General features: G+C 32.9%; 1 protein-coding gene across 1 annotated transcript in view; it reads right to left on the bottom strand.

The window, feature by feature from the left end:
* The window catches only part of Paip1 (Poly(A) binding protein interacting protein 1), an 85,487-nt gene that overhangs the window by 38,924 nt on the left and 23,379 nt on the right, over nucleotides 1-23,184 (bottom strand). Inside the window, exons 3-5 of the mRNA XM_085818828.1 lie at nucleotides 21,462-21,653; nucleotides 5,944-6,056; nucleotides 4,158-4,266 (exon numbers count right to left, since the gene is read on the bottom strand). Of these exons, the coding sequence (XP_085674954.1) occupies nucleotides 4,158-4,266; nucleotides 5,944-6,056; nucleotides 21,462-21,653 (414 nt within the window). The remainder of the gene's footprint in view (nucleotides 1-4,157; nucleotides 4,267-5,943; nucleotides 6,057-21,461; nucleotides 21,654-23,184) is intronic.

The raw sequence follows: 23,184 nt of genomic DNA, 5'->3' as shown, positions 1-23,184 counted from the left end.
ATCGCATTAACCTTTCTACCCACAGATAGTTTACAAAAACTGCAATATCCTGACATCAGAAAAGATCAAATATTTAGGTGGAACCTTTGACAGAAAGCTTTATGGAATTTGCATATTGACGATGTCTTCAGCCATGTATCAAAAGACTGTTTCTTTTGAAGATTTTAGCAGATTCCAAATGCGATTGCTCCAGATCTACCTTAAATCAAACCTATAATGCTTATATACTGCCTGTCATAACATACTGCTGTGAACCACTTGTTATTGCTTCTAAGAAAATAATCGATTCCCTTGAAAATTTCAAAATTAAGTCTCGAGTCTCATTACTGGAGTAGCAAAATCTCCCCCTATTGATTATTTATTGTTATGCTCAAATAACAGTCCTCTCAGTCTAGTTATTAAGGAATGTGCTTTACTGTTATGGGAGAAAATTTTTAGAACTCCTGGTCTGACCATGTGGGATCATATCTCTACTGAGACTGATCATGATCTAATGACTTGGAGAGGCTTTGTGCAAGGCGTCATAAATACGATTTCTCAACTTGGCATCGATTTTGGAATACAGAAATTTTTATTACCCCGTTGAAGACAAAACCTTTTCTGTCTGCCTTGACTTGAGTTAGAATGTGTTAAAAGTAGAGGAATGCGATGAAATCCTAAAGTCTGTGACATATGAGACTTAATAACCATTACCATGTTTCGCATTGCCTCAGGGTCTCTAACAGATAGTTCTAGGGCAAGAAGATTGTGTCAATGCAGGAGCTGGTGTGTTTTTTGCGAGCTCGTTTTATTTTACTCTCCTGCTGGTGCTAACATGTCAGCTTTCGACAAAGAAATCGCTGCTATCCAATTGGCCCTTCAACTACAAAACTGGCTGGAATGTTTTTCTAAAAGTAGTGATTCTCTCGGATTCAAGAGTAGCTCTTCAGACCATGGCCCATCCCGTATGAAAGAAACTGATGACTGTATCAATCTTTTGGCATGTTAGTCATACTGTAATAAAACAATTATCTTGCAGTGGATTCCGGGCCACTGGGGAATTGAAGGGAATGAAACCACAGACTTTCTGGCAAAAAAAGGAAGGGCTTCTGTTTTACAGCTAAATAGTCAGAAACTGCCTTACCAATCTATTAAGACAATAATTAAAAGGACACTAATGAGTTCCTTCTCTCAGTAAATTGCCACTAAAAGAGATCAAAAGCCTGGATTCAATCACATTCAAGATATTCCTGAGTGGCCTCATGATAAATTGATGGCACAGTTACAGTTATTTTCTGGTCACAATTGTCTCCAAAATTAACATTAACTCTAAAATTAACATTAATCTCCAAAATTAAAATTACAATTAACTTGGCTCTGGAACCTGCTTGTCCTTTTTACGACTCTGGAGAGGATTTTGACGTTTCTCCCCTTGCATCCTGTCCTGCTCTACCTCTTGCATCCTTACGAGCGATACTGGATTGACAGACTAAAGTTGACAGATTAACCAATGTCATTCCATCTTTATATTCACTTCTTTTTATGTTCATTTCTTTTTATTTTAAAAGATATCTGTTGTCCTGCGTACTTGATATTGAGGGAAAAAATAGCTTGCTTCCAATTATACATCTCAATATCTAACCTTAATCCTATAATAAAATCAAAACGAAAACTCAACTTTTAGTTTAGTAGCAAATAGCTTCATTTATATATGGATTTTTAGTCAAAACTGCAAGCACACATTAAAAATGATTATATAGCTATTGTGATTATCTTTTATGGAAATAGCAAAAATTACTTTAAGCATAAAAAATAGTGCAACATGGTGAAAGTATACTTAAGTCTTCAAAATCACAGGTTCAACTGGTTTAAAATGCCATTAGTAAATTTAAAATTTGTAATATTAAAATGAAATTTTTAACAGACTTTTCTAAAACTTGTTCATATAGATATTATAAAACACAGCAGAAAGTGATAATACAATTAAGCATATGCCTAGCAATACCACTAAGGATTTAAATTACTTCCTAAAACACGCCAGTTATGTGTCACATATGACAAACAGTGAAAAAACTATTCCTTATAGATATAATTCTTAAAAAATTGTATATGTCTTCTTTGATGGAATCAGAAAAATTTTTAACGGCTTTATCAATGATCACGGGAGAAAATCCTCGGTCAATAGCAACTGCTCTCAAATAATTAAGTTCATTGGTAAGCAAAGATTCCAAGGAACAAACTTTGAGTGTGCGAAACACATAATAGTAAAAATAAGCCATTTTTTGCTTAACAGAGTGGCATGACTTAGCATGGGGTGGTAAACAAACTGCAAAGGGTTTATGGTACACAGTGGTGCAGATTATAAGATTATCAAGGGAAGGGAATTGTTGGATTCAATTTTAAGAGTTAATTGGATGGCAGGATCAATTGAATTTATAACAGATAAAATCTAGGATAAATCTTCTTTATTACTATCAAAAAACACGAAAGTGTCATCTACATACCAAATACAGAGACGAAAAGATAGTTTATCAAATAATTTCACATCAAAATAGTGCATATAAATGTCAGCAAGTATATAAGTATTAATATATGTACACTAAATACGAGGTTGTTATTGTGATTTTGTTTAAATCTCATACTCAGAATATTTGAAAAATCATCAAAATGAAAGGCAAAGACAGTTTAAAAAACATCACATTTGGATCCAAAGATAATTTAATATTTTTTTTTCAATAAAAAATTTTATGGTACTGCTATTTTAACAATATAATAATTTTAGTATATTTATTAACAACATTATCACAAAATCCACATATCACCAACTCTTTTTTTTTTTTTTTTTTTTTTTTTTACGAACATCGATTTTAAATCGCCAAATTTAGCAATGTACTCCAAAGAATTCGTATTATAGACAGGGGGAAAGGATTCCCCCCCCCCACGAATTAAAAAAAATGGCAATCTTTGGTGATGCTGCAAAAAATTGCAAAATTTCTGAAAAAAAAAAAAAAAAGTAATTTTAAATGCAAGATTTTACAGAACACAACAGAAATACAGAACAGAAGATACAGAAACTTTTATAAAAACTTCGAAAAATTCATGAAAAAGTGCAGATATTATTTAAGTGAGGGTCTATAAATCTTGCTAGAACCTATAATTCCATAGAAATATTGCCTCAACAGCTAATCACTGTTGCTGATATTTTCTATTATTGGGGGGGGGGGAATGGATTCAGAAATGTATACACATATGAATGCATGTTATGTACGTATGTGTGCCTATACATACGTAGGTATGTATGTATGTGTATGTACACACACATACATTTCTGAATCCCATGCTGGTAACAGAAAAGTAAAAAAAAAAAAAAATAAATAAATAAATAAATAAAAAGGAATGTTCTTGAAGCACATGTTTACATTATTCTTAATATATATTTTAAGTATATTCAGTCAATACTCTTTAGCAGCATTAGAATTTTTTTAAAATTTCATTGTGATTTAAATATCAGTAAATGATTACAGCCAACATGAACTAAATCTCATTAATTGAATTTATACTTCAATTTAGTAATTTATTTTGTCAAAAACATAAAGCAAATTCCATTAGCACAAACAGAAAAGTTTAACACATAAGCCTAAAAACTAAAGATTAATAAATTTACTTTCCTACTAAAATAACACAGGTGTTAGAACAAACGATCACATGTCAAAAGAAACCCATTTTTAAATTTCAGTCATAGTAAACAACAAAAAAGGGGGGTTCTAACTTTCTGCAAAATATCACATTTGGCAGGAAAATTAACTGCATGTGTCAGTATTTTTCATATGGCTAGAGGCTAACTTTTTTAAAATGTGATAATAATAGTTCATAAAATCTAATTACAGTAATAACATCCAATAATCAAAAATATGATATTAAGACTTCATAATTTTGCAAATTCTTCATGCATTCCGAAAATGCTTTTCATTTTGATGATATGGTGTACAGTTTTTATACTACAAAACTTTTAAAATTATAATTCCAAACACATAAAATAATGTTTTACTGATATTTAAGTTTTCATTAATTTTAAAATATAATAAAGTAAGTTTTTACATAAATTAATAATTCAAGGGATTCTTAATTAATAATTCATAATATATGTAAATTAAACAAAAAAAAAAAAAAAGGCCTACTTCCAACTGAGAGAAGAGTTCAGCTAAAAACATAGCAAAGCCTCTAAAATATGTTCCTCCATCTTCTGCTTGAGCAAGACTTTCTCGGCGTTTAAACTCCTGATTACACCTAAGACAAAAATTATTTAGTTTCATAATTTATTATTATTTAGTTACATAATTTCTTCATTTGTAACAGTCACAAAGAGAAACACATTATATTGCTACAAGATGTGTCAGATATATGGCTCAAAATTTGAAATAAATAGTCTCTTACCATTTACTGTAAAGAATGATATACACCAAAGAGCCATTACATTATGACCACCCTGTTAATAACATGTAGGACTCGAAACTGCTAGCACCCAGCATGGCATTGAGTCCACAAGGTAGTATACATAATCTGCTAATAAATAGTCTGAGAAATCTGATACCAAGGCATTCACCAACTGGTCCTGCAATTCCCGCACATTGCGAAAGGGTACAGTGGCAGCACGAATTTGGTTTTGCAGATAGGACGACAAATGCTCTATTGGATTAATATCAGGTGAATCTGGAGGCCATGACATGACTTGATAGTCACTGAAATGTTCCTCGAACCATTCCCTGACAATTCGAGCTTTATGACATGGTGCAGTATCCTGTTGGTAAACTACATTCCCCGCCGGAAATACTGTTGTCATGAATGGATGAACCTGGTCTGCAACGATGTTCACATAGCACACAGACATCAGGGATTGTTCAATGGGGATTATGGGTTGTGTTCCATGAAAACATTGTCCATGACATAATACAGGTGCCTCTCCGTCCAACTGCGCATAAAGGAGGCAGGGTTTCATTTGGAAATTGGCGTATTGGCACATGCCTGTCAATGTCATGGACTAGAAAACGTGATTCGCCGGACCATGCAACTTTCTTCCATTCTTCTAATGTCCATTTCCGATGTTTCTTGGCCCATTGCAGATGCAGCTGGCGATGACGTGCCATTACTTCAGGGACATGCTTCGGCCTACGGCTGCATAGGCCCATATACAACAATGTACACTGAACAGTGTGTTGAGACACACTCTCTGGGTTGCCACTGTTTTAGCTGGTGGGAATTTCGGTTATCGTAGCTTTCTGGTCATGGAAACAATGCGCAGCAGTCAATGGACAGCAAACAATGCGCAGCAAACAATGCGCAGCAGTCATGGACAGCAAACAATGGTTGAGCAAACAATGAACAATGGACAGCAAACAATGCGCAGCAATCTCTGCTCTCCTCTGAAATCAGAAATCCGTGCGCTGTCAACAACACACTGATGGCTTGTCATTTCACCATCCATACACCACTTTTGATATGTGCTCACAAACAACTGCACGTAAAGAGCCCACTAAACTCGCCTTTTCTAATACTGACCTTCCCAGTTGCTAAGCCATACCGATTTGACCTTTATCAAAGTCTGATAGGTCAGCTGCTTTTCCCATTCAGTCAGTAATTCTGCTATGTTTAAAAAGACAATGTATAGCCACTTTATATACTCCAACATCAAGCCGAGCACGCAAAGTGGTTTTGTTCCTGGGTGAGCCTATTGTGATAGATGGAGGGTGGTCATAATGTAATGGCTCTTTAGTGTATTAAAATTTCATTTAACATAACAGTCACATGCCTAAGCTTACATCACTAACCAAAGCAGCATAAAACATGCATCAGCAAGTTAATTTGTAGCATGAACACGGTAGCCATATTTCTAACTCGCTCTAAATTCTATATATATATATATACTTTTAAAATATTTTTAAACAAAAAGAGTGACATTTTAAATACCTTAGCAAGAGTATATTTCTGAAATTATTTCGATCAGGTGGGACAACAAGGTCATCACACAGTGTTTTACAAAGTCTAGCACCACTGTAGCGTAGATTAGGTTGTCTAACGGACTGAAACAAAAAAGACATCAACAAAAAAGTAATTTGGGGAAAATTTTAACTGACATTTCTTTAACATGCATTCAATTATGCTTTATTTGCGAGATTTCAGACAATATGTAGTGAACAGGGAATATAACAACATTAAATACATTTCATGACAGTGCGAGTAATAATTAAGAAAAGATGTTAAATGATGCATGCAAAAAATATAAACATAAAAAGCCAACTGCAGTTCTACTCGATCATTAAAGTTGCTACTTTTTTACAATTCTGAAGGTGACAGCTTTCAGCTAGTTTCTGAATAACTTTATGATCCACTGAAGCTAGTGATTTCCACAACATAAGCTAGAGAATTTTATGATAATAGTTTCAACATTTTAGGTAAGGAGTTCAGCAAAACAAAATCTAATTTTGCATAATCTTCACAACATAAAACTTCCATTACCATTATTCATTTTTTAAATAATAAAAAATTCATGAAGACAAAAAATAAATGCATCAAAATAGTTCATTTTTCATATAACAAGTATTATTTAAAGCATTTCAGAAAGTATTATTTATAGCGTTTTATGAAATTCATAAAATACCAATTAAATTTAGATTTATTATTTATATAATTTAGATATGAAAAAAACTTCAAATTGGAAATGCTTAAAAACTAAAAACCCAGATATTTTGACAAGAAATTTAACTTTTACTTCACCTAGTATATCAAGTTAAAAGTGCCATTGTACTGATTCTGGTAAGAATTTTAGTGATGTATTTGATAAATGAGCCATTACACTGATTTCAGTATAATGGCCCATTTATCAATCATGAGATACTTACTAACCATTATAACATACATCAAGAATTTATCTTATCAATGTGAACCAAATGTTGTTTCATACTAATTAATTGATGCTTTTAAACTTTCCAATTGGAAATTTTGCTCTATCTCTTTTCGTTTTTGGTTTGCAATGTCTATCTTCCAAATTTCCCTACTAGGGGCACTGTTGTCGTTTGTATTAGGTTGGCATAGCCACTTTAGTATACCATTATCACATTTGCATAGCTGTAGCTCTCTCTCTGTTCACAAGAATTTTCAAGTTAAAGGGACTTTTCTATGCACCCTGTATATGTACACTGGAGATATTTTCTCTAAGAAATGCTCAATCTGAACTGACAGTCAGTAAGGCACATCTTTTACAAATGCCAGATGGTTTGAGCAAGATACTACGGTCAAATACCGAAAATTCGCCAACTCCTGAAATCCGCGTTGCCTCTCAAAATATAAACATTCAGTTTATTGGTTCCGGAAACAGCAACAATGAGTACGAAATATCAAAGAAAAAATACTAAATAATAATGAGTTATAACGGAAATACCAAATTATTGACATCATGATAAAAGTTTTTTCCCCTCTAATCTGTATCAAGGTAAGACAGGGTTCATAGCCACATTTTAGTTAAAAAAGTAAGCACCTCTAAGCACTTTTCAAGCACATTTTAAGGAAAAATAAGCACCTGTCTAATTACATTATACACAACTGCATAACCTTAAAAGAAAAATTAGACTTGTAATTTAAAATATGAGCAATGCAATATTTATTAAGAGAATGAGCATTACCTCAACAATGGAAAACAATTAACTTTTTTTTTTTTTTTTTATTTTTATTTTTATTTTATTTTTTTTTTTAATGACAGTTCAATTTACAGTATTAGTTTACAATGAGAGGGAAAAAACTATGCAGAACTAAACTACATTACAAGATTTAATGATGATATTTCAGTTGAAAATATAGGAAATAAATAATAATAAGCCATATTAATTGTATTCATTTGGCACCTAATAATAAATACAATTTATTTTCCCACTCATATTAATATTTAAATAATTTAACTTAAATCAAAATTCTGAACATTTTCTAAATTTTCATTGCATAACAGTTGTCCCTTAACATATATTCCAAGCAAAGTAATTTAAGTAAAAAAGAGGCACATTTCTGAAATAAGAAGACGGGAAATTGCTTCATGCAGTTATCCTTTAACAGTAAAAGCTCAACTAACCCGCATTCTCGGAAATTCCCGAATATTCCAGATAGTAACTGGAAAAAGAGGAGTGAGGGAGATTGTAGCTGTTCTTTAGATTTAAATTTAAGCTAAATAAATTATTTTGACATTTCGATATGTGCATCATATAAAAACCAACAGAACTGAGAAATATTCGGCTTAGAAAGCACAGTAAAACTCTTTTAAGTGTGCATAAACAAATCTCAGACTGAACATCAATATTAATTATCAATGCAAAATACCGCAAACGTTATTGCGCAATATGTGCAGCATAATTCTTCCATATGTGATATTACGCAATCGGAATTAACACCTGCCGGTATTCAGAGAATAAAGAACTAAATAAAGGCGGGGAAAAAAAAAAGAGAAAGAAAGAGACTTACTAATCTGAGGTGTTTCTGATTCTAATTTTCAACAGACTGTATTAAATTTCCGGAATAGAATCAATCTTCGCTTGGGTTGGGTAGACCGTAAAAACTTTTAGTCCTATTCAATCCAGATTGGACAGTGACAAAAAAAAAAAAAAAAAAAAAAAGTCCACTGCTTCAATATTAGAGATTTTGCGGTGAAACTCCCAACCTCCGTACTGTATAACGTATTGGCAAAGAAAATGAAATTATTTTGACTATTCGATTACTTTCCTTTTATTTAAGCCATTCCGAATATTATTCCTTAGAAAGCTAATCTGTGTAAAAACACACCCATTTTTGGAAGTTTATCTATACTTCAGTAGTTACTGCAACTGTATTATTATAAATATTCATACATATGCTCATAATATAAGAATACCGATCATAATAAACACGAATATGAACTGACCCCGCGGAACAAGAATGCAAATTATTAAAATCTTGATAAAAATTCAAACGTGTGCAGGGTGGGAGGAAAAGAATACTAAATGTACCGGAATTTTCTACCGTTTTCAATTCTTTGGCCAATAGAACAACGTGCACCTGTCTGTACTCTCGCACGCACCATAGGTTACCTTAACTCTTTCGCATCGAAGTCGCCCGTAACACCCGTTCATTCAGGCAATGGTAAACCACCCCAACGCCTCGTTTATTTTCTACCAAGTTCTTTCCCCTCCACGTTAGTGTATGGCTCATTGGTTTCGCGAGTTGTTAAAAGACATGTCAATCATTCTTTTGAAGCAAATAAAGGAGAAATACGGAAAGCTATTGACGTTCGCAGATGCAATCCGGCCCTAAGGTGAAACTGCACACAATGGATGAAACCGCAGTGGGAAAGGAAAACTATTCCAAGACAAATTAGTAAACATGGGCGTTTTCGATGTTTGTTGAAAGCAGATTTGGTCGTCTCTCGATGCGAAAGTGTTAATGCAGTGGAAGGGGGGAAAGCAATTTCCGGGAGTACGATTCACCATCTGACGTTGCATATAAGGAAGAAAAGTTGTTTATTTAGTTTCGGCTTTGGTACAGGGAAATAATGCGCGTTCATTAAAAACAAAGGATTAAAAAAAGCACTAAAAGCAAAAAATAAGCACTAAAAACAAAAAAATAAGGGCTTTAAAGAAAAAGTAAGCACCTATAAGGGCCTTTATATTTTATTTTCAAATATAAGGACTTATAAGCACTTGTAAGGATCGCTACGAACCCTGTAAGAAAGCAGACGATTCACTCAACTCTTCTTTCAAGTTCACGATTCACTTTGTTCTATTTTCTGAGCTTTGTTATTTCACGAGATTATTTAGTGCTGCCTTTTTTGTTATCCGTATATTTTGTGTATAAATTAAGAATATTTTAAGTTTCAGACCTTTTTAATACAATGAGATAAGAAAGGCACTCATGATTTTACTGCTTGCAACGTTGAAAAACATAAACACGTTGCATTGACGGTAATGCAACAAGTGCAAATTCTGCAAAAGAGGGAGACAGGTGCTACTCCTCGGTTTATAGCAGAATCGTATGGAATTGCGATATGATTGTGTATGACATACGGAATAATACAGAAAAGCTGTTTAAATTTTACAGCAACAGTAATTCTAACACCGGAAATCTTTGCATGAGGCAAAATCGGCAAACCTTGATGCTGTGTATATATAATACAATGAATAATATAATCAATTTATATATGTAATAATAATTTAATGCTTATAATAAGTTATTGCAATAATGTATATAATAATTTAATTAAATGTATCTAATACGCCTTATTTATTTTGCACTTTTAGTCTGAATATTATGATTTATCTTTTCTATCCTGAAATCCGCACAACTTCTGGTCCCAAGCTTTGCGGATTTCTGGAATTCTACTGCATTTTTAAAAAAGTCACTCACTCTGCAGCTACTGCTAATAAAATTTGTTTGTATCTCATTTAGTCCACGAAATAAAGAAACTTTTAAATATCTTTAATAGAGTACAATTATTATAAAGAGCCTCAATTTCTTACAATCATTTTCAAATTTCTTGAAAGATGCTGAAAAAGATCACATACAGGTCAAATTGATTAGCCTTTTTTATATAAATATTCATTATAATCTCATACACAAGCTGGCTTAGTTACCTGTTAAGTCTTCTTGTTTTCCTTTCTTTGTTACTTTAAAGGAGTTGCCAAAGTATCATGCATAAATGTCAACATGCAGATTACAATTTCGTTCTTTCACAAAAGATGAATGATTTCTTGCTTCTATGAGAAAGTCATTTCTTCTCTTTACTGACTTTTACATTTCTCTTTTCAATGTTTTGTTATATTCTTTTTTACAATATCAGAGATTTTTATTTTTTTATGTTCCAATACTTCAGCTGCAGACAACCACCCACAGCTGAAAAGTTCTTGCTTAATATAATGTGATTTACCAATATAATGCTATTAAGACTAATTCTTCCAGGTTCCCCCCACCCCACCCTTATATATAAAGACTGCTATCGTAAAATTTGTCTAAATATATGAAATATAGCTCTCTGATTAATCATTTCAATAAAAGATAAAAAAGTACAACACACTTTAAAAACTTTATACTGAAATATACAGTAAAACCTTGCTTAGTTTGAGTGATCGGTTCTAACAATATTCTGGACTAAGGAAATAAATACACAAACAATTTTAACCGAATAAAAACTTTTTTGCAAATTTTTCAATAAAACATGATTTATAAATTCAAATGTCTTGTTAGAAATAATTTAGAAAGTGCATATTTTTTGCAACTTATGTGTTTCTTTAAATTCTGCAATATCAATGTTGGCATATTTCTTTTTCTCTAGCCTCTTCTCTTCATAAATTCCTTTGTGACAAAAACTGTATAGTTCATCATTTGGCCAACTGAAAAGTTAAATTAAATATTGGAATCAACTTAGTCTGCTTTCATAAGGCTTAGGAATCATTCCAGAAATTTTTAATTAGTTGTTCAACTGTTAATTCTCACACAGGCATCATTGACTAAACTACCGTTTTGTTCTTCCGTTGATCTACATTAATAACTGTTTCATTAGCTAGTACAATAGAGTTCAATTTGATACAAGGCCAACCACCAGCCATCCAGTGGTAATGTCGCTGAAGATACGTAGACGTGGATTCTCAGACTAGACTGTCTGCATGGAATTTTTGTGGTTTTCCCCATGAATAATGTGGATAAAAGCCAGTTTTTACAGATGCTCATCAATAAAAGCATCTCTTACTTACACAGACAATTCTTGTATGCTTTCCCATAATCAAAGAAACCAAACTAATTTGACACACTTACTTACATTAACATAATCTAACTCTCTGAAAACAATTGTTATCCAATTTCTGTATTATTAGGGACTTCAACAAAAATGAATATATACCAATGAAATTATTTGCACAATGAGGTATGTTATGTTTTTGTATTGTGATTATATTTCTTGCCATTAATTCATGCAACATTTTGTACTTATTCTGGTAATTTTCAATAATGTTTTTGATGTTCTAACGATTTTGTGTACAATTTTTAAAAAAATTTATTGGTACTTTTTCTTTTCGCCGGCGCAAGTCTCGCCAAGCAGACTTTATTGGTGACAACACACAGTATACACATAAAAAATGTTAACAAATGTTAGTTCTAAGAAATTTTTATTTTAAAAGCATAAACGTTTTAATATCGTTTAAACTTTTGTAAAAAGACAACAAAGGCCATAAATTTGTAAAAAGATATTAATTTAAGAATTACTATGCTTTCATGGTACAACATCCTGATTCGCTGTTTTATATCACGTGAACCCCAAGTGATCTCATCTCACATAAACTACGCTACAAAAATCTAATTCTTTCAGTAATTATCTACATTAATTTCAAGTTAAATTTTGATTTGGAATATAAGTTTAAATGCAAGAATTATTTCAATTCGTACGAATAGCTTACTCAGAAATTATGTAAAACCGCAGTGCTTTACTTCAATAGTGCATTCTCATTAGAATTCATGAATTTAAACCTTGACTTTGCCTTTTCTATATTTTCACCTTCGGATGAGCAGTGTGATTGCATCCTAATTAACTTAATTACCGTGAATGGTCTTAGGGCATAAAATTGAGCTATCTGGTAAAAACCTGGTATGCCAGTATTGAAAGAAACAATCAATCTGATAAGAAATGGCTGCGACTTGTTTTGAAAATGAGGCATAACAGGTTACCAGTGAGGATATTCTGTTTGGCATCAGTTGTACCAATTTTGGCGATTTTATCACTTGTGCCGGCAAAATGGAAAAGTACCAATTTATTTTTTAATTTTTCAATTAAAATTTAGTTTATTTAGAAATTTTCAAACTAGACTACACAGAAACAATAATGACTAAACTGACATGTGAGGCATTCGTGTTCTTACTTTGAAATCCAGAACACTTCTGTAAGAGATTAGAATAATAAATTTAATTTAATGATGGCCAACAGACAATATCAGCATAATTTTCTTTCCGTAGAAAAGTGCACTGTGCATGTTGTTCTAGAACAGACCCAAAAAATGTCTAATTGCTCAAACCTTCTTCATGTCATAATGTTAGGAAAAATAAGTTTTAAATAAGAAACCAGTTGACTAAATGCTTTACAGCACAACTTCAGTGTATGCCCTAACACAATTATTCATTTATGAAACTTTTACACATCATTAGTTGATATATCAGCCCAATTTAAAATCTTAGCATAATTTGGATACAATTTTTCAATATTCCATTTTGAGGACCGTAAAAAAACTGCAGCGAAAATGTATGTGCAAAAGCGCCAAATCTAGCAAACACACCCATTTAACAGCGCGCCAAATCTAGCAAATACACTCATTTAACAGCGTGCCAAATCTAGGGTACACGCTGATTTCAGATTGCATAAGTTTATATAGTTCTATATATTTTAAGACACCACTGAAAAAATAGTTTAATTTTTATATCCTTTTTTGATATCCTATGGATTTAACAATTTGAGAATTGCCCGTGACGAAAAGTCTGAAATAGAATTTTGAATAAAGTACAGAATCACCCACTGCTTGACACGTTTTTAAGAATTGCACATATTCAGTATCCATGTACACATCGACCTATTTTCACTTAAAAAGTAAAAGAAAATTGACAAAAATCTAATTGCTTTTACCCTTGTAAAAAGCGGCAAACAAATCAATGGGCGATTCTGCCCTTTACTGAGAATTTTTTCATAGAAAAGGCATCATTCATTATAGAAAATTATATTTGAACAACCAACAAGATGAAATTATGCTTTAGCGATAACTCGGTAGCGAAATAGCAATGCAGGCATCCATTCAGTTATGTTTAGCAATTTTTATATAAATTATAATAATGATCTGAAATAGTTATTTACTCTTATGCTTCCATTCAGTCTTGTTTAGACTTTTTTATGTGAATTATGATAATAAAAAAGTATTATACAAAATTAACTTTTGATCTAAATTAAAACATCCATCTTAGATAGTTATTATTATACTTCGTTTCTTGCGTTAGGGTTGCCGCACTTATTTCTGGCAGCACTGGCATCAACAATAATTTGGCGATTTTTTACGGCCCTCAAAGCCGAATAGTACCAATTTTTCTTTTGTCAGTGAACAACTTTATTTAAGAAGTGACCAAGTCAAGAAGATAGTTACCAAACATGTAGTCTGTTACTTCATGGTAACTCTGTGGATTACACTTAACAGCTACATCAGGCACATATTTAAGATCTTCTAGTTTTCATGCATTGTTGTTTTCAATACATTTTCAACAAAAGAAAAAAACAAACATTCTTCAGAAGTCACATTTTCATTGTTAACTGCCAAGGATAAGGATGTCCTTTGTTGGGCTAATATTTACAACGCCTATATTAGAAGTATATACTGAAGAGCTATCATCCTCAAAACTGAATGTCTGCTACGTACGTACGGGTTCATAATAGACTGAATGCACAAGTCTGATAAAACATTAATAAAATTTATTCTTGTCGCACGAAATATAACAAAAGGTTGGATTTTCCCCCAAAGATATTTGTACAATATCACGCAATATAATTAATAGCTATATTTTAAACTACTAAAATGTTAAATAGAATGCAATCCAAAGCACAGAGAAAGCTAATCCGATTTCAGCGCAAATTCGCTACAATCAATAACAGTAGTTATCTAAACAACTTAGCTGAGATGTTTCTCTCCTGTTTTTATAGCTTTTTAAATCGGCCGCGTGAGACAGTTCTAGCAATTTCTGCTAAGCAAAAAAAAAAAAAAAAATTAGAATTACGGTTACAGCTAACATAGCAGTCAATTACATCAATTGCAGAAATAAACTTTTATTCAATATTAAATGTAGGTGCTCTTGTATTTTTAATTTTCAGGTGTAGCTTTCTCTTTAAATATATCACGCGCTGCATTGCACAGGTAAATAAAACAATTTTAATTATAATTCTACTAACATTAGCTATTTAAGTATCAAATTCGTAACACTTCCCCCTTCCCAAGGACTGTACATCCCAGGCAGTACAATCCCTGGACAGGAAGACAAACTTACAACTGAGGCATAAATGTAATAATAAACATTACATTACAGTAGTAAACATAAACAACAATTGCAATAAGTAACTTAAAATAAATCAAATAAAAACAAATTTAGATACAAAACGGACCATGGTCTTATACTATTTGCATTATATATAGTATGTACTATGGCCATAGTAAGGAGCTAAACTTTGGTAATGAACGACTTTAGGCTTAGAGTTTGATGATTTACAGATTGGAGCCACGACGTCGTTCTGCCTGTTTAGGACTGTGTATGGACCATCCCAAATGTGACTGTAGTTTCGGGCAGAGTCCTTTCCATCGAGTCGGCTTTCACAACCATAATTTGCTTCCTTAGTTGAATTATTGCCCAGTTGCTCTAGTGTCATCTCGGGTCTTCATCTTCTCGATCACTAAGTTGACTTGCACTCGTGCAAAACCGTTCATCGCATCAAACCGGACCTGGAGATCTTGGATGTATTCCTCTGGCAATGAAGGCGCATTCAGAGGGCGAACAAACAAGAGATCACATGGCAGACGAAGGTCATGATCGATAAGCATCTGGAATGGAAAACAGCTGGTAGTCTGGTTTATCTCTTCCACCCTAGTATGATTTCGGCAGCTTTCTGAGCAGGGTCTTTCAGGCAAGACGCCAACGTTTTCAGGTAAGGATCCCTTCTGATGATAGATAGTTCTGTCATCTGATGACAGCAGTTTGTTCTTTTTAAAGTCCAAGGAAAAATTATAATTCCTTAAAAAATCCAATCCAAGTATGCAAGGATCTGTAATATCTGCCACATATGCCATGTGATAGTAGGTGGTACTTCCAAACGTGATATTCATGTTTGAGTTCCCCTCTATGTCAATTTTATCACTAGACACAGTTTGGAGGATAACACAGGATGGAGTGCAAATGAGTTTATCTTTAAATTGTCGAGCTAGGTCTTTCCAAATGATGGTAACGTTATCTCCTGTGTCAATGATCATATTGCAAGAAACTCCATCGATGGTCATTGACGACTAGTCCATTACTGCTACCACTCACTGCAGAAATCTTGAGTGCTTTAAAATGGGGATTTTCATTATCGTTCAAACGCCACTCCGTGATATGGTCATTAATTTGTTTCCAACGTTATTGCTAGGAAATGGTCTTACTTTCCGTGCCCTGGGATTTTGAGTAAAGTACAGAATCACCCACTGCTTGACACGTTTTTAAGAATTGCACATATTCAATATCCATGTACATATCGACCTATTTTCACTTAAAAAGTAAAAGAAAATTGACAAAAATCTAATTGTTTTTACCCTTGTAAAAAGCGGCAAACAAATCAATGGGTGATTCTGCACTTTACCGAGAATTTTTTGATAGAAAAGGCATCATTCATTACAGAAAATTATATTTGAACAACCAACGAGATGAAATTATGCTTTAGCGATAACTCGGTAGCAAAATAGCAATGCAGGCATCCATTCAGTTATGTTTAGCAATTTTTATATAAATTATAATAATGATCTGAAATAGTTATTTACTCTTATGCTTCCAGTGCTGCAGTTCCTTTGCATGTGGCCTTCGGGTCCACAGTTCCAGCACTTTAAGGTCGGTTTCTTGTCACTAATATTCCCAAGGCACTGACTTGCCTGGTAAAATCTTCTGTTTTATTTTCTGTGCCCTGGGGTGTTCTGCAATTCCATCGTATGTGGCCTTCAGTGTTACATTTCCAACAATTTAGAGCCAGTTTGTTCTCACGCCTACTCCGTATCAAAGCATTGACTTGTCTGCATAAATCATCTAATCGAACCATCAACTGAGCCACTTGCTTGTGGACTTGTACAACTCTGACTGGTTGGCGATCTTTACCAATTGCTGGGCTGCCTCGAATTTCATGACGCACACTAGAGCGCTTTTTAAATCCTTGACATCCGCCATTTGTAGAGCTTTCTGTGTTTCAAGATCCCAGATGCTGTCGATGAAGTGCTGCAAGGAGAGAATTTCGCGTTTCTGTCTGACATTCCAAAAAGGTGAGATGAAACAGCCTTTTGACATCCGTGGCTAGTTGAGTGTTTTCGTGAGCTTCTGCTGACAGGGTTTTAATTGAAGAAGCCTGCTGTAGTCTTTTCTTCCCAAAGTGTAGCTCCAATGCACCAGACAGAGCTTCGAAATCTAGCCTTTTGTTTCGGGAAAAGTCTGAAGGATACCCGCTGAATCTGCTCTCAGAGAAACGGCGAGATGACAGGCCTTAGCTTGGGGATTCCATCCAATCACTTCCACCACTATAGAAAATTGTGTCTTATATTCTTGCCATGAGGTTTACTACTTAAGTAGATAGCTTCAAAGAGGAATGAGTAGGCACGGGTAAAAATTTAAATCCATCAGAATTGCTTCCTGCTGGCATTATGCATTTCTTTAACGTGTCACCTACTTTGGCAACAGCAGCAGAAACTCTGTTTTTAATTTGTTCTTGAATGGTAGAAACTCTTTCTTCAATTTGTTGCTACACTGCAGAAATTCTTTCTTTAATTTCTCCAACTTTGTCTTCAACTATGTCTATTATGCCTTCCACAGCCTCGAATTTGGTTTCAATTATTCAGGCAATGTCTCCTTTCATTTGTTCTTTACTTGCTTCAATCTCTTCTTGTAAACATTCATCTCTTCTTTAAAAGTTACTTCACCAGCTCTATTATTTCTTTAACAGATTCTTGGCCCGCACTCATTCCTGTTTTAACAGCTGTCATCTCTTTTTTAACAAATTCTTTTCCCACTTTAATCTCTTCTTTAAAGGATGCTTGCCCAGCTTCCATCTTGCAAGAGCAGTGACGAGCCGTCATAATTGTTCTTCCATTGCTTTTGTAATTGGCATTCAACCCCACTCCTGACACCAAAAATGTTGCTTGTATACAGGTTGGTAACAGACTGAATGCCCAAGTCCGATAAAACATTAATAAAATTTATTCTTATCAAAAGAAATACAGCAAAACATTGGATTTTCCTCAAAGATATTCGTATACTGTCACAATATCATACAATATAAACAGTACCTATATTTTAAACTACTAAAACATTAAATAGAACACAATCCAAAGCACAGATTATATCTGAGGATGTATAATCCAATCTCACCACGAATTCGCTACAATCAACAACAACAGTTATCTAAACAACTGAGCTGAGTTGTTTCTCTTAGGCTTTTATAGCTTTTTAAATCGGCCACACGAGGTGGTTCTAGCAATTTCTGGAAGGCAAAAAGAGCAGAATTACAGTTACAGCTAACATAATAGTCAATTACATTTATTTAAATTAAATATCAATTACAGAAATAAACTTTTATTCAATGTTAAATGCACACATGCTCTTGTATTTTTAATTTTCCAACATAGCTTTCTCTTAAAATATATCTTGTGCTGCATTGCATGAGGAAATAAATCCTTTTTATTATAATTCTACTAATATTAGCTATTTAAATACCAATTTCATAACAATATATATGGGTTCAGAATGCTGTTGACGAAATTTTCAGATCGTAAACTTCTTTTAAAAAACACTCATTATATTTAAGACAATTTTTTACATTTAACACATTAAAAAGACTTGGCTGCAATGTATTTTCTACCACTCTGTATGTGATAAAGCAACATATCTGTAAAGCTGGTATATACAAAGAAATCATTACACATATGCAACTAGGACTATTTGACAAAGCACCTTCATACAACAAAAAAGTTCACTCACAAAATCATACACAGCCACATTTGAAAATTACTCTAATAAAATGCACAAGGTAAGAAAAAAGAAATCTAAAGGAGGTAGAATAAGTAATATATCCAGTGTTATTCAAACTATGGATCATGACCCCCAAAAATATCTTCCAACATTTGAAGTGACAGTACATATGTGAGGATGTCCCTAGAAACACATCTGAAAAACAAAAGTTGTCATAATACATCACTAGTCAAATAATACATTATAATATGTAACTGTGAACCTTTATTATCTATTATCAAATAAAGATGCATATAATCATACCTGCCAACCTCTAAAGATAAAAATTCAGAAGATTTCTCCCCCAAATTCAGAAGAACACTAAGAATTAATATCATGCTTTGATATTAAAAAAATAACAATTTATACAAATAGAAAAAAGAAAATTGTACTTACATTAGTAAATCTTCCATCAGCTCTTTTTATTCTTTTTAAGGTAAGAACGAGGACATCAAGTCTATCTTCTCCAGAACTGGCAAAGTCTTCAAACTGTGCACTTTTTACACTTTTTTCCAGATAGAAAAACACATCAATCAGAAGCTGGTCAATATTTAATGGTAAAGCAGATGCAGCTTTTTCTGCTGCCAAATTAATTAAGTGGCATGGGCATCCAATAACAATTAATTCATTTTGTTCTTTTTTGAGGAAAGAGGCTACACCTTTTTTGTCACCCACCATGACATGAGCATTATCTGCACCAAATGAAATGCAGTTTGATATTGGGATGTTAAGTTGTTTCAACTCATTAATTACCAAGCAGGCAATATTTTCCCCCGTAGTGTCTCCATTTAACAATGGAAGATGCAAAAGATGAGTTTTCATTTCATTAGAAACATCACAGAAATATGTGACAACGATGGGGTAAAGCTTCCAATCGCTGTTGTTGCTGCCATCGATTGACACCGAAAATGCTGAATTCTGGAGTGCAGCTATCGTTTTACTTTGTGCATCGCAAGCAATTTCGTTCACAATAGAAGATGTTTTCGTGCGAGCACAAGCATATTTCTCAGCAATCTTGGAGTCGGGAAACATCCGTCTGGAAAGTTGACCGGCGTGATCAGCAGCGCTTAGCAGCACGTTGTGTTCGATGAGGAATGCAGTAAACAAACACTCTGCCAAAATGATATCGGCATCCAAATTCGTAGCCGAATTTGAAAAAAAATCACCCACTTTCTTTGACATTGTCGAAGCTGAAGCATTAACTTCATGCTTTTTAGACTTAACATGCTTCACAATGTCGCTTCTTCCACCGTGACTTCTTATGAAGTCACGTACACGTTTCAAAATGCACAGTTATTTCCTTTGAAGGATTCTTTAATTGTTGGAAATCCGATTTTGTAGGCAGGCCAAAAATATTAAGAATACGTTTTTTTTTAACTCATTTCGTAACATCGACGTATTAAGAAAATTCGTACCACGTGCAAACAAAAAAACAACAACAACAAAAAAAAAAAAAAAAAAAAACAGAATGCGACAATCCACGCTCGCTGAGCAATTCCCTTGCTGCTGAAACGAACACGAAAAAAATAATCTGGCGCCCACAAAGAAAAGAGTGGGAGAAACAAGTTCAGCGCATTGGATTGGTTGGTTAAGCGGCGAATTGGGAAAAACCGCAGGTTACTGGATTCGAAGTAGTCGGTAGTTGGCGGTAAAACACGATGCAATTGGTGAAAATCGCTGAATTGGTGAAAAGTTCTAAAATTTCGACAAAAATCACTAAAAACACTTGAAAAAGGAAAAAAATCGTAAAAAATGGATTACAATCGTAAAATCGTAAAGACAAACGCATTTTTGTAAAAATTACGAAAAATTCGTAAAAGTTGGCAGGTATGATATAATGCTTTTTAACACACCCTCTTCTCGATGCCAAGATCCTAAGTAACTTAGTAAATACTCCACTGAATGCTGTTCCCATAGAAGGCAGATCTTAAAATCTTTTTTAAATTGCAAAGAAAAGAGAGATTATCAGTTAACTTATATCCTTCTTTACAAAAGCTAAATAAGCTTATTGAAAATTAGTTGGGTTTACATAAAAGTATGGCAACACCTTATGACCACTAGCAATGGCACACTTATCCATTATATTGCCAGTAAATCATTATCTGGCAATAGTTTTCATTTGATGGAAAGGATGTGCATGGGAGTATCAAGTTCCAAGATCAGATTCTTGAAATAATAAGATAGCTTACAATTGTGTGGGGGGTAGCATCGTGTTCTGTAAGAAAGTAACTGTGTTTACACTTTAGATGTTTAAGTGCCATAAAGCGGGCCTAAATAATAGTCCTACACATGCTTTATGACGACTTCACAATTCTCTCATTTGTTTTAATTTTCTTTTTTTTAAGTCCTAAAATAGACTGATTGCTTGCTGCACTTAAATCAATATATAAAGAAATAATATACAGATAGCCACTTTCGATGAACACTATACAATGATACTAAAAGCAATTTTATTAAACTACTTTATTTAAAATATGATAGTTACTAATTATTTCCTGTACCGAGATAAATATGAACCTAAAATTTCTTAGAACAATAAGAAAGACTCGATTTTGTAAAATAAACAATTTAAAAAAAATATCACAAAATGCAATATATTCCTAATTCTAAACAGCTAAAGTTTGAAAATTACTTTAAAAAAATCTTTTATAACATTCATGAGTTACCTCATCAAGTATTATATTAACAATAGCACGCATAGTATCATCATCATCCACCATGGAATTTAAAGTCTCAGTCAGTGGCTGAATTCTCCTTTCAAATTTACCAGGACACATTGTTATTTCATTCAAAAAAGAACGTAATTCTTGAACAGGATAAGAATCAGATAAAGAATCTATGAGAGATTCTTCTGGTACCTAAAAAAAAAATTTTAAAAATCAATATTATTGCCAATACAACAAGAATATAAAATATTTCCCAGAGCAATGAAAATATTGAAAATATCCTGCTCTGATATTGTTATTGCCTTTAATAAGTGGTTGTGGCATAGCTGGACCTTTTGTGCCACTATGCACAGAATTCTCTAAGTATGCAATAGGTATTCTGATATGAGCAATGTTGTTAAAAACTCAATTATGTAAAATACACACATTGATAAACTTATAATGCTGATTAAATACTTAATTTTATGTAATAATAATACACAAAGCCAATTAAATACATAAAGCAAACACAATATACTGTAGCTGCAGTAATATTATTTTGACAGGATTGTTTATGTTGAACATTATTAACCTTCTAAAACCGGGCCGAAATTCTCATAATATAGCCTTCAGACCAGCGCGATCCGAAACAGTTTTGCCCCCTCTTTGACATTTTCCTAATGAGAAAAGTCGTTAGTCCCCCTCCTAAAGGGTGAAGTAAAATTTACATGTTTGTCGGACGCTTATGCCCCATAGTAGAGGGGTTGCTAGATTTGCAATTTTTTCGATGATTATTTTGCTTTCATTTAAATGAAGTTCTAAATAAATAGTGCATAAATAAATATGCAGTACTGGATGCATATCCAGTGCACAATTTATTTAGAACAAAATGTATGCAATGTTTATATTCCACTCACTATTTCTGATCAATCTCGTAAATAATTTGTGAATTTTTTAACTTTGTTTTCACTCTTCATTTATATTCGCATATTTTCGTATTAGAAATTAGAAAACGAAAACAAAATTTAACAAAATATAGTAAATACGGACTAGCTTTGTAAATCTGCAGGCTGGAATGCAATTTTTAATAACATGTTTTCATTAACAAAATAATGGTAATGACTAATTTAATGAAATAATATTTATTACCATTAGATGATTAGAATGGGATTCAATACAATTAGATTTTGAGATGAACTTACAGCAATAATAAAGCTTTAATAGCAATAACAGAGATTTAAATCTGCTTTTTTTGATAATTTTGTTATTATAATATAAAAATCAAAATCCGAGATACATTGGTTGCGTTTCATCATTTAACTTTAACAAATATTACATTGGACTATCAGGCAAAGGAGGTATATCTTTAACGAGAATTCTTTGTAAAATTGGTTTTTGTTTATGTTAGCAGAGAAAAAAATCTGTGACTTATACATGCAATCATCAAAAGAATTTTGAGAACAATTTTAAATGTTCATGAATAATTAATTATACGTCAATTTCTTTTCATAGGCAGAAATTTCGTCAAAAACCATCGTTATATCCAAAGGTTGAAGTCTATTTCATTTTCAACGAATATTCTATTTGCACATAATATATTTTCTAATTTATTTTAGAAAGAGTAATCTTTCACAATTTCAAAAGAATAAGAACATACTGGGTGTTGACACAATGTAGTAAATCTGTTTTTCATATTTCTTCCAGTAATGAAAACGATTACCCTGGAATATTTTCAAAGCAAAAT

The sequence above is a fragment of the Stegodyphus dumicola genome, chromosome 6 (assembly GCF_044657685.1).
Source record: "Stegodyphus dumicola isolate Sdum_Otavi_A_Nest chromosome 6, ASM4465768v1".
Lineage (NCBI taxonomy): Eukaryota > Metazoa > Arthropoda > Arachnida > Araneae > Eresidae > Stegodyphus > Stegodyphus dumicola.
This window is presented reverse-complemented; position numbering and strand designations above follow the sequence as displayed.